Source organism: Danio aesculapii, chromosome 20 (genome assembly GCF_903798145.1).
Source record: "Danio aesculapii chromosome 20, fDanAes4.1, whole genome shotgun sequence".
In the NCBI taxonomy this organism is placed as follows: domain Eukaryota; kingdom Metazoa; phylum Chordata; class Actinopteri; order Cypriniformes; family Danionidae; genus Danio; species Danio aesculapii.
In genome coordinates this window covers 11690638-11703683 of record NC_079454.1, presented here as the reverse complement: position 1 = coordinate 11703683, position 13046 = coordinate 11690638, and the positions used below count along the sequence as shown (strand labels likewise).

Genomic DNA, 13046 nt, shown 5'->3' with positions numbered 1-13046 from the left:
GTCAATCGTAGCTTTATAAACAACAAGCTTAAGAGGCTTCGTTCTGATTTCAACTGTTGTAAACACACCAATAGAGTGGAGAGTCTTAAGACATTGATTTCGCTTCTACCTTTGACAGGTTTGCAGAGAACCAACTCTCAAAGTTTGCTTTGGAAAAAAAACAGATACTTTAAACACACTGTGTAAACTCCAGATCGGCCACTGTATATATTGTGTATTCATTTTAAGCACCCCATAACAATTGTCTTTTTTTGCAGATTTTTTATGTCATTCAATTGTGTTTGAACATGTGGATTACTTTTTCACATATATGCATATATTTTGATATGTATCATATGCATGTTAAAGGTTTAAAAAATTATTACAATTAAATAAGTCATAAATATTAACTAAACTGCAAGTTAGGGACTGCTACAGTACTTTAAATTGCTAGACTATCACTACCAAAAAGGCCCTAAGACCTTTTTTGATAGTGAAAGAGTTATATCACTAGTGCAAATATGCTAAATCTCATCAACCAGTACTAAAAAACCCCAAAGTCTAAAAACTGTTGCATCACTTACAAACAACAGGTAATCATGAGAGATTGTGTTCACAGAACGGGGGTGGAAATGGGTTAATGTTTAAATATTTTACTCAGCTGATTTTCGAAGGTCTATAAATTGACTCTTCTTCATCCAAACAGTCTCCCGTCAAGAGGACTTTGATGGTAAGTGACATTAATTGTTTCTCTTAAACAGCCGCAATCTAAATAGCTGCTATTCATTTGCTTAATATGTAAAATGCCATAGTGGGATAGTGGATCAGCTATTACATGTTGACAGAATTTCTGCCATTTTGTAATATGTTTCTAACAATTATGATATAATTTTTATTTTATCGTCCTTTTAACATTCTGCTGACTATGAGGAATTTGCTAAGTTTCTTGTAGTCAACATAGATATCATTTGTAGCTGGGATTAAGATACATTTTCACCAATCCTATTGCACATTTACAACAATTAATACAGGTTTTAACAAGGTCTCAAACATTTGAAGCATCTTTCATTCATTTCTGATCTAGTGGAAAATTAATTCGGTAGTTTTGGAGAGTATTGGTGTTGGACAATGTAAATAATCATATAGTCAAATGCGCCATTTTCTCTTTATCTACCAGTTTAACACACGATCCATCACATGCTTTAAGCAAAAAAGCTATCCATACTTCATTGTATTGTATCAAAACACTGATAGAAATTAACATCTAACAGTTGCATCCATGTGCTTTTAATTTTGTTGCTTTGCTACTTGCTAACATGGGTTCATTTCTCAGTGCTCAGTGGAACTTGAACCACACGAAATGCTCCTAGAAAAGTAATTTACAGCACGTTGATACACATCCAAATGTATACACTCACAGAAGAAGAGATAAATAAATAATAATAAATAAATAACAATATTAACTTGTTATTTTGTAGTTCTTAAGTGTTTTCCAATTATTTATGATTATGAATTGAATTATGTGACCTTGAACTCTGCTCTGTCGACTCTATATGTTGCTATTTAACAAAGTGGATTTTATTGACATTTTAGTGGTTTAAACAATATGCTGTATAATAAATATATAGTCTGTAAAATAACAAAAAAGTACTGGCAGTTTGTTATCAGGTTTTTGTACTGTTATTTACAGTGACATTCCAGACAATATATCACTACATAACATATATTACAATATAATATATATCAATATATCACAATATAACACCAAATGTTGTTGTAGGAAAGGCCAAGGTCCAATAATTCAATTCAAAACACAAATAACAATAATAATAATAATAATAATAATAATAATAATAATAATAATAATAATACAGTAATAATAATAATAATAACTATTATTATTATTATTATAACCAGTAAAAAATGTGATATTGTTTACAGTGTTGACAGTACCTGGAAATTTTCTGATCACTTGTGATCAGGTCACTAAAAATGCATGTTTATGTCATTAGCTTCCTGGTTAGCATACTGACATAAAGCACTTAAAATGTCTAAAGTGACGTTTCAAAATAAAGTGTCTCTGATCTGATCTGTACAATACCGTGCTCTTGTTATTAAACGCAGGTGAAAAAAATGTGGGGAAATATATACTGCTGTGCGATTGCTGCCTTGCTGGTAGCAACAGCCTGGGCGGCACCCCACGAAGGCCATGAAGGCCACGACCACGGCAGCCACACTGCTGACCACCACCACCACCTCCACCACGGGAAGGACGAACCCCATCCCAGCCACAAGGGGGTCGATGCTTGCCATCTGCTCGCTCCACACAATGCTGACTTCGCCTTTTCCCTTTACAAGAAACTTGCATCCAATCCTGATGCCCAAGGCAAGAACATTTTCTTCTCCCCAGTTGGTATCTCAATGGCTTTGAGCTTGCTTGCTGTAGGTGCCAAGGGCAGCACTCTTTCACAGATTTACAGTGGTCTGGGTTACAGTGCACTGAAGCCTGAGCAGGTAAATGAGGGTTACGAGCACTTGCTCCACATGTTGGGTCACAGTCAGGATGCCATGCAGCTGGAGGCCGGCGCTGGTGTGGCCATCAGAGATGGCTTCAAGGTGGTGGACCAGTTCCTGAAGGATGCTCAGCACTATTACAACAGTGAAGCCTTCAGCGTCGACTTCTCCAAGCCTGAAACCGCTGCAGCTGAGATCAACAAGTTCATTGCCAGGAAAACCCATGACAAGATAACCAACATGGTGAAAGACCTGGATGCAGATACAGTGATGATGCTGATTAACTATATGTACTTCAGAGGTACTAAACAAACTTTTCTTTTATTAATTGACATCAATTTCTAGTGATGCTATGGCCACAGGCATCTTTCAGGTTGACATTTAGCTAAAATTCTTTGCATTTCGTCCTGATAGGCAAGTGGGACAAGCCATTTGATGCAACGCTGACCCACAAAGCTGACTTCAAAGTGGACCAGGACACCACTGTGCAAGTTGACATGATGAAAAGAACTGGCCGCTATGACATCTATCAAGATCCTGTCAACCAAACTACTGTCATGATGGTGCCCTACAAAGGCAATACATCCCTGATGATTGTTCTTCCTGATGATGGGAAGATGAAGGAGCTTGAAGAAACCATCTGCAGACACCATCTTAAGAATTGGCATGATAAACTCTTCAGAAGGTAATATCAGTGATACTTTGGGATTTAGATCCATGGTCATTTGGTTATCAATAATTTCGGGAATGAACCATTTTACATGTCTTACCCTTCAGCTCCGTGGACCTGTTTATGCCCAAGTTCTCCATCTCTGCAACTTCCAAGCTGGATGGTGTTCTGAAGGACATGGGAATGACTGACGCATTCAATAACAAAGCCGATTTCTCCGGGATGACAGAGGAGGTCAAAGTTAAAGTGTCACAGGTATGTGTGAACTTGTTTTTTTCTTCTTGAAGCATCACTGATGGTTAACGAAACTAATCTTCGGGCCACATCTGCAGGTTCTCCACCAGGCAGTCATGAGCGTGGATGAGAAGGGCACTGAAGCAGCAGCTGTAACCACGATTGAAATAATGCCCATGTCCCTGCCAGACACTGTGATGCTCAATAGGCCCTTCTTGGTACTGATTGTGGAGGACAGCACCATGAGCATCCTCTTCATGGGCAAGATCACCAATCCTACAGCATGAGGTCCTACTCCAAATAGCCGGACTTTTGCATAATACTGCTAAACTTTCCGTAGAACTCATTGTAAATTGCAATAAATGTTAATTTGATTGTTATCAAATGAGTCCTCATTAAAACACACGTTTTTTTCAACGCTGGTCTCAACATAACCTATTCATTCATTCGTTTTTCTTCGACTTACTTTCTTATTTATGTGGGGGCACCACAGCGCACCACCCCAGCCGGGACTCAAACCAGCGAACGTCTTACTGTGAGGTGACAGTGCTAACCACTTAGCTACCGTGCTGCCCCTCAACATACCTCTGTCTTAAAAAAATACAGATGTCTAACTTAGTTTAGAATGTTATTTTAATATAATTTACAAAAGTTTAAAACCTTAAAAGAATCTTAGGGTGCTTTCACACTTGGCTCAATTGCCTGGACCCAACCCAAGTTCTATTGTCCCTCCTTGCCACCTTCTTGGCTGGTTTGTGTGTTCACACCATCTTTTTTTCCTTCTGAACCTCAGTATGCTTGCGTTATCAAGCTGCTATTTTGTGTACAGCTGTTGCTAAGTGACGGCCACGAAAGCAAAGTGCCAAAATGGAGACTTCCACATGTCACGGTCATTCTTTTACTGAATCTGTTGGTTTTGTTACCAAAACCAAAATACAGAGAGCCACTTGCATTGATCTGCTGCTGCTGCTGCTGCAAAAAAAAAAAAAAAAAAAAAAAAAAAAAAAAACATTAAAAGCGTTCAGAACATCACGAAATGTCTGCAGAAGTTGTTTTCGGTGAAGACGAGCAGACATTATCACTGTTTGCATTGGGTCAGTCCCGTTTGTCACCATGGTAGGTGATACAGACATACACACATGAATGAATGTTATGAAAACTAAAGTTTGTTGTACAGTTGGTGGTTCACTTCCATTATTTTCCAAGATTGGATTCATATCAGAAATGAACCGTACTTGAGTTTGCACGAATCATACCCCAGACCACATCTTTCAGGCAGACTCGGGTACGGTTCATGGGTGCTCACCTGAGTTTAGAAGACACGTTCACACTAGCTAAATGTTCCCTACTTTGACGTCAAATGAACCCGGGTGTGGATCAAAAGTGCTAGTGCGAAAGCAACCTTTTGTTGAAGTATTTTATCATTGTGTAGTAATTCTGCAGCAATCCCTGCTGTTGCCTCACTGCTGTTCCTCAGAAGTTCTGCAAATCATCAACAGACATTTGGGTTTTCAGCATTGATCTTTTTCTGTTAGGCATCATCTTCTTGGACATAGTTCATCAGCAACAACATGTTGTTATGTAAAAACAAACAAACAAACAAACAAAAAAACCCACTGTGGTATATATTCAGTTCATGACCTCACAACACATTATGTATGACTATAGGATATGTAGAAATCTTCAAATTAGCTCAAATTATATTTTATTGTAAATGTTTGCATTCTGTAACTTTGTTTATTGTCTAGTTTTGAAGCCCAGATTTTCAAAGCAGCTGTAGACTTTGGGTTCATCCACAGATAAAGCTTTGTTGGCTCTCTGTTGTAGATTTTTCTTTGTATCAGAGATCAAATGCAGTAAAATGGGAGAAGAAAAAAAAAACACCATTGGAAAAAAAAGAATAAAAGTGCATAAATAAATAAATATATATATAAAAAAAACTATATAAAAGCCCAGATATACTGTACTAGAAGGATGACAATTTGAATCTAAAGCTTTAAATAAATTAAAAAACAAAAAAAAAAACAAAAGCAGCTATGTTTTAGGTTGCACAACAGCAGGAAGGCCAAGATAACCTCTGGTTCATTCCCCTCACCTCTCTGGCCTTTGACCCTTTGATAGAGCTACTGCTTCAGGATAGTGTGCTCAATCAATACCACGTCCTTCATAAGTCCAACACAGCAGGCCGAGGCATATCTGTTTCTTCTAGGAGATCAAGAGTGCAAATAAATGAAAATGAAAATGGAATGAAAGCCTTATTGAGTGAAGTATGCAGTCAGGAAATAGATCACATGAGGGTGATACTCACTCCAAAATAACATTGGCAAAGAATCTGGGACATATGGCAGTTTCGGCTCAAGACTGATGTTGTCCTGCGTGTGTGTTTTGTTGTTGTTTTGCAGGCAGATTTGTGCATGCTCACACTGACGATTAAACAAGCCTAATAAAAGAAACAGAATGAATACATATCTAATACTGATCAAAAAGATTTATGAAAGAGGAAATGATTTTACAGGGGAAAAATAGAGATATAAAACAGACAGACTATTTAACACTGGATTGTGCATTGAAAAAAAAATGTTTGTCTCTTGATACTAATGTTTTTAGACAACATGAACCCTTAATAGCATTTGATCATTTATTATGAAGCACAATGCCTTATTAACTTTTGTCATTTTACATTTTTCTATTACAGGAATAATTAACCTCAGTTATTGAAAGCTTAAAGTTTTTAATAATATATTGTACATATCCTACGCATAATTTTGAAACGGTAATATTTTCATGTAACTAGCTCTGTATGATTTGTTTTATTTGGATGATTCTAGAGATCTTCTTGATAATGCAGATATTTATTTGTAAACATTAAAGCCTCATGAGACAGGAAGGAATCCTTTTTAATTTCTTGAAATATTTCATTTTGTTGTATTTATTTGGTTTGCTTATATGTCACTGAAATATAAAACATGCATGGCATGTAAAAAATTACTTGTAAAATTATGGCATGTAAAATTATTGCTTCGGCTACTATAGTTTTTACACCTTAATGTTGGTCATAGCAGCTGTTGGAGCCATTTGTGATATTTATATGTATATTTATATTTTATTCATTTATTTTTTGCATGATTGATTATGATTAATAATATTATGCAGTATTATTCTGTGTCACGGATCGAGTGGTTTAGGGATATGGATTAGCTCCACCTACATGTCACGGCAGTTCACCTGCTTACGTAAGGGCACACAGGTGATGGGTGATCAGCTGGCAGGGGTAGCAGGGAAACAGTTTTTTGACTGTGTTTTTGTTTGTAGCATTTGTAAGACAAATAAAATGAATCTTGAGATATAAATACTTGGACGCATCGTAAACATCACTGCTCCTGTCAAAACGGCTCCATAATAACCAGATGATGCCGGAGACCGTTAAAGCAGCTTGATTGGCTCGCAAACACAAATTAATTTAGGACTCAAGCACAAGGAAAAAAAAATCAAGACTTCTACATAGTCTAAAGTGACATTTAAAGGCTTAACTAGGTTAATTAGGTTAACTAGGCAGGTTAGGGTAATTTGGAAAGTTATTATATAACAGTGGTTTGTTCTGTAGGCTTTAGAAAAAACTATAGCTGAAGGGGCTAATAATTTTGACCTGAAAATGGTTTTAAAAAATTAAAAACTGCTTTTATTCTAGCCGAAATAAAACAAATAGATGATAAAAATATTATCAGACATACTGTGAAAAAAAAAAAATAAATATATATATATATATATATATATATATATATATATATATATATATATATATATATACACAATTGTGTCTGGTTCTTGAATCTGATTGGCTGGTAGCTGTTCAATATTCTGCAATAACAGGACCCCTACAGCCTCCTCACCCTTTGCAACTATGCAGTTAATTTATGAGGACAGTGCCTATTTTAAATATTTATAATTTCTGAGATACATCATGTCGGCATCCACAAAGCAGATCAAAGATGGTTTACGGTCCGCCACAAGATGGCGACAGAGACGGCATAATAGGCCCTCAGCAGAGAAAAACTCAGCGTAATTTCAAACTACAGCTGATCAAATCATTATAAAACAGGTAAGTCGCATTCTAAGTCGATCTCTTTGTATGTTGTAGCTCTTTATTTATACCATAGTAATCTGGTAGTGTTTGCTTTGTTTTGGTTTTTCGGGGTTAATTATTGTGATATCCCGATTACAACAGAGTAATACTGGGCAATGTCTCTAGACTGATGGCATTTCGTACTGTTCAGCCCTATAATCTTAAAATGTGAGCAAAATCACCTGTTTTATCATCACTTTAGATATTAAGCTAGAGAATCAGTCAAGCTCTAAAGTAACATTGGTCAATTAGTAGCGCTTTCTGCTGTTCTGACGTCAGCTGCAGATGTGAAAAATGGAGGAAGAAAGTAGTTCCTCATACAAAAGGATTTTTAAACTCCATGTTTGATTTTATTTTATTTCATTTTATATACAGGATTATGCCACTGAACTGTTGTATTAATGCATTATCACACTCATAGCAGTGCAATATGGCTGTATATTGTCACTGGTGGGACCAAAGGCACTCGGCTTGTGCCCTCATGCCAACAAACGCCTCCCACCAGTGACGATACAGCCATATCACACTGCTATATATATATATATATATATATATATATATATATATATATATATATATATATATATATATATATATATATACTCATGTACTGACCAATATATTTGTAACTACTTTCCCTCACTGTATTCTAGGTCTCAATAAAATATTGTTGATTTGTAAATGAATGGCCAAGAAAATACTCTAATTAGGTAAATAGTGAGTGCAGTTTCATTTTTAGGTGAACTAACCCTGATAGCAAAAGACTCCAGGGCGGATCCGCCCTCAAGTCGCCAGCTCCGCTATGCTGTCAGAATCAGTTTGGCTATTCGCAAACAATATGCCCCGCCTCCGAACGGCGGACTGTCAGTTCGTGGGCTCGCAACAGACCCTGGGCGGATGCGCTGATCTAACGCGCCCATTTCAACGGTCGCGGTCACAGAGTGTAGTCGCCAGAATGAAGTAGCAGGAGCCCGCAGATCGGAAAACGGTAAATATGTTTTATCTGTGCACTCATGTAATCATTATTGCTTTGTTTGATATTTTTTTTATCCTGAAATGATTGATATTTCAAAATTCGTGTTTCTCTCTCTCTCTGTATGTGTGCACTGTGCAGTTCATCCAAGTCCCTTGGAGGCCATTTCACCTTTTTCAACCATTTGGGTAATGTAAGATTAAAACAGTTTTGAAAGACAGCTATTTTGTTAAATAATGGCAATGGTATATATTACAACTTTTAACATGTAATAAATGTGCAATTGAAAAAGATTCATTCCAATATTTTGAGTTTAGAAAACCCACTTTTATCACAATACTTTGGATATTGTACAGGATACTAGTTTGAGTTTATTTTGGTTTATGCTTACATTTTTACATTTATGCTTCTCCCCATGTTATGTTTTACATAATTCTTTCTTATACTAAATCATAACAAGATGCTGTGTGTGTGTTATGTTGCAGCTTATTTTAGTTTATGCCTATATTTTTACATGTATGCTGCTCCTTCCTATGTTGCGTTCCAGATCATTATTTTATATCATAATAAAGTCATATTAAGATACTCTGTGTGTGTGTGTCTGTGTGTCTGTGTGTTTGTGTGTTTTCTGTTGCAGCTTACAGTTCGTTCAAGTGCTGCCAATTTCTTGGAGGCCATTTCACCTTTATCAACCATTTGAGTAATGTAAGTTTTGAAAGACAGCTATTTTGTTAAATAATGGCAATGGTATATACTACAACTTTTAACATGTAATAAATGTGCAATTGAAAAAGATTCATTCCAATATTTTGAGTTTAGAAAACCCACTTTTAATCACAATTCTTTGGTTCTAGTATAGGATACTAGTTTGAGTTTATTTTGGCTTATGCTTACATTTTTACATGCTTCTTAGGCCTGTTACAATAATCAATACTTGACTTATCGCACAACACATGACCTCAATAATCTTTGATGATGCAATATATATCGCCCATACATAAAAACAATTCTAACAACATTTTAGCTGATTGTGCAACATCTCTATCTTTACTCGAGGTTTCAGTGTCAGTATGGTTAAAAAAACACTATAGTATTTACCATAAATTACTATAGTATATTTTTATGCGGGTGTCTGACAGCTGAAAATAGATCTGCTAGCAGATATCGCAGCCTCTGTTATTTTTTTCCTTGCACTTCTTTAACATTTATTATTTATTTGTTTACGATATGTTTTCACATTCTGGTTCCAATGAATTATTATTAAACTGTTAAAATGAAACATTCTAAAGAATAAAATATTCATTGTTTTTTGAAAGAGTGTACTTGCATTATGCATACAATATATGTATGTGCGTGTGTGTGTGTGTGTGTGTGTGTGTGTGTGTGTGTGTGTGTGTATTTATGTGTGTGTGTGTGTATGTAATTGTTTTGTTATTGTCATATAATAAGTGGCTATAAATAATCTTCAATTGACAATAAAATAAGTATTGCAATATATTTTGGTGCAATACATCGTACAACAAAAAATAGATATCGTGACAGGCCTAATGCTTCTCCCCATGTTATGTTTTACATCATTATTTTTTATACTAAATCATTGCAAGATGCTGTGTGTGTTCTGTTGCAGCTTATTTCGGTTTAAGCCTAAATTTTTACATATATGCTGCTCCTCCCTATGTAATGTTTCAAATCATTATTTCATATCATACAAAATCATATTAAGATACTGTGTGCATGTATGTTTTCTGTTGCAGCTTACAGTTAATTCAGGTGTTGCCAGTCTGTTGGACCATTTCAGAATTGTTGTTGGAGTCATCTTACTATTTCAACTGCTAGAGTAAAGTAAGTTTTAATAGTTTTAAGTCTAAAGAGACAAGTTTTGGTTCTTTTCCATAACTTACTGGTTGTAATCTGTTTTGTGTTCCTGTAAAATTTCTTTTAGATGAAATGAATAGGAAAACTGCTCTTGTCTCTAGCTCTGCCTTAAGTAGGAGGACACATATAGATGTAGTTAAACGACTTTAACAAATTAGTGATGGCTGCACAAATTTGACTGACTTTCAGATGACAACAGAGAGGGACATTTTAGAATTTTTTACAGTGTTTTACTGTTAAAAGTTTTTTTTTTGAATGTCAGTCTTAGGAGTGAAAAAACACATACTGTGTTAATAGGGTATATGCAGAGCTAGTGTTTAACTAGTGTTTAATAAACTTCCGGTGAACGGTTTGTGACTTTTTTCCATTTTATACGGTTCCTTTTACAGCATCGATGTTGCAATGAATTAAAATACAATCAGTTAAATAGACTTTGTCATTCATTTAGTTGCTCAAGCGTAAAATGAGACCAAAAAAAGAAAACAGACGCTGATTAAACGTGCTGATTTTGTAATGGCATACAGTTCACTGGAAGCACTTAGCCCAGGTTACTGACAAATTAAAATCCTTTAGCATACTTCTGCATATACCCTATTGTTAAAATGGTCTTCTAGTCAATCAGAAAGTCACATTGCTATGTCTATAATGAATAACCTGTGCTGTAAATTGAGCAGTTTTAGGTTTACTGTCAAATAAACGCAAATAGCTGTAGCTACAGTATCAAATTAAGGCCCTTAAAAGGTATTTAAAAGTCTTAATCACATTTTTACAAGGTCTAAAATTTTGTTTAAACATTGTCCAAAGTGTTTAACTCCAAAAAGGCATAAATATACAGTTGAAGTCAGAATTATTCGCCCCCTTTGAATTTTTTTTTCTTGTTTAAATATTTCCCAAATGATGTTTAGCAGAGCAAAGAAATTTTCACAGTATGTCTGATAATATTTGATCTTCTGGACAAAGTCTTGTTTGTTTTATTTCAGCTAGAATAAAAGCAGATTTTACTTTTTAAGACCAATTTAGGGTTAAAATTATTAGCCCCTTTAAGCCATTTTTTCCCCGTCAGTCTACAGAACAAACCATCGTTATACAATAACTTGCCTAATTACCCTAACCTGCCTAGTTAGCCTAATTAACCTAGTTAAGCTTTTAAATGTCACTTTAAGCTGTATAGAAGTGTCTTGAAAAATATCTAGTCAAATATTATTTACTGTCATCATGGCAAAGATAAAATAAATCAGTTATTAGAAATGAGTTATTAAAACTATTATGTTTACAGATGTGTTAAAAAAATCTGCTCTCCGTTAAACAGAAATTGGGGGGGGAGATGTGTATTTTTGAGACTGTTCTGGCAGAAGCAGGCAACTCGTACCTTTCAGCCAATCAAGTGAGAGCTGTTTTCAATGTCACAGTCCCTTTGCATTGAACTTTGAGTGTCTTACATTCAGAGATGTTGTTTATGTTCACACAGCTACATTACACATCAACTAAAGTTTACAATATCATATCATAGTGGACCACCCCTTTAAAGAATATCTGCTTGTGTGTTACAGGTGCTGTGAGAAAGAACCATGTCTCCCATGCCGCCACTGATGATTCATCTATTCATTCATTTTCTTTTCGGCTTAGTCTCTTTATTAATCTGGGGTCGCCACAGCGGAATGAACCACCAACTTATCCAGCATATGTTTTACACAGCGGATGCCCTTCCAGCTACAACCCATCTCTGGGAAACATCCATACACACTCATAAACTACGGACAATTTAGCCTACCCAATTCACCTGTAATGCATGTGTTTGGACTGTGGGGGAAACCAGAGCACCCGGAGCAAACCCACACAAACATGTGGAAAACATGTACCCTCCACACAGAAATGCCAACTGACCCAGCCGGGGCTCGAACCAGCGACTGGTGAGACGACAGCACTACCTACGTCTTGCTGTGAGACGACAGCACTACCTACTGCGTCGCCGCCACTAATGATGTCATTGTTTAACATGTGATACAATGGTTCAACCTGGCAGCAGACAGGGGAAGCTCAAGGAGTTGCCCCACTGTCAGTACCTTGACTCAACAGTGAACTCTTTGAAATGGTCATTTAAAATAGTACCATTCTGTTCAGCAAAGTCTATAATTAATTCTGCTTTTAATCTCCTTTTACTCTTTTTCATGTAGTAAAATGCTTTTATGAAGTAAAACAGTTAACGGTACAATTTTTTCATTGTGTTTTATTTGTTCTGTTCAGTGTATACGTAGTACAACTTTGATAATAGGTCATTACTGACATATTTACCCTATTTAATTATCTATTTTTATAGTTTTTTGTGATTGGCTAAAAGGATTTTAGATTTAGACGTTTTGAGTGATTAAGACAGACATTTTAAATATGCAAGCTTTTATTGAGCAATGTTCTATAGATTTTAGATATTTCTTTAGGTAGTTTTGCCCAGATTAGTTTTGAATTAGGAAACTCAAGGTATCAGCACCAAATTATCTACTAATGAACGGGTCTGGATCGGATCCGGATAAGCTACTTCATCAATGAGTCCGGGTCCAGATCGGATCCGGGCCGGATGAGCTAGTCTATCAGCGGGTCTGGATCGGATCCGAGCCGGATGAGCTAGTGTATCAACGGGTCCGGATCGGATCCGAGCCGGATGAGCTACTCTATCAGCGGGT

At 36.0% G+C, this 13046-nt stretch overlaps 1 protein-coding gene and 1 long non-coding RNA gene across 2 annotated transcripts; both read left to right on the top strand.

The window, feature by feature from the left end:
- The first annotated feature begins 623 nt into the window (after nucleotides 1–623).
- Nucleotides 624–3814, top strand: LOC130248192 (alpha-1-antitrypsin homolog). The gene is made up of 5 exons (XM_056481759.1): nucleotides 624–709; nucleotides 2104–2794; nucleotides 2908–3178; nucleotides 3271–3418; nucleotides 3496–3814. Exons 1-5 carry the CDS (start codon nucleotides 707–709, stop codon nucleotides 3682–3684), a joined length of 1302 nt encoding a protein of 433 aa, XP_056337734.1. The 5' UTR covers nucleotides 624–706; the 3' UTR covers nucleotides 3685–3814.
- A 4819-nt stretch (nucleotides 3815–8633) lies between these two features.
- On the top strand, nucleotides 8634–12580 carry LOC130248134 (uncharacterized). The gene is made up of 4 exons (XR_008839602.1): nucleotides 8634–8681; nucleotides 9131–9198; nucleotides 10248–10335; nucleotides 11919–12580. It is a non-coding gene; the product is annotated as an uncharacterized LOC130248134 (long non-coding RNA).
- The last annotated feature ends 466 nt before the right edge of the window (nucleotides 12581–13046 follow it).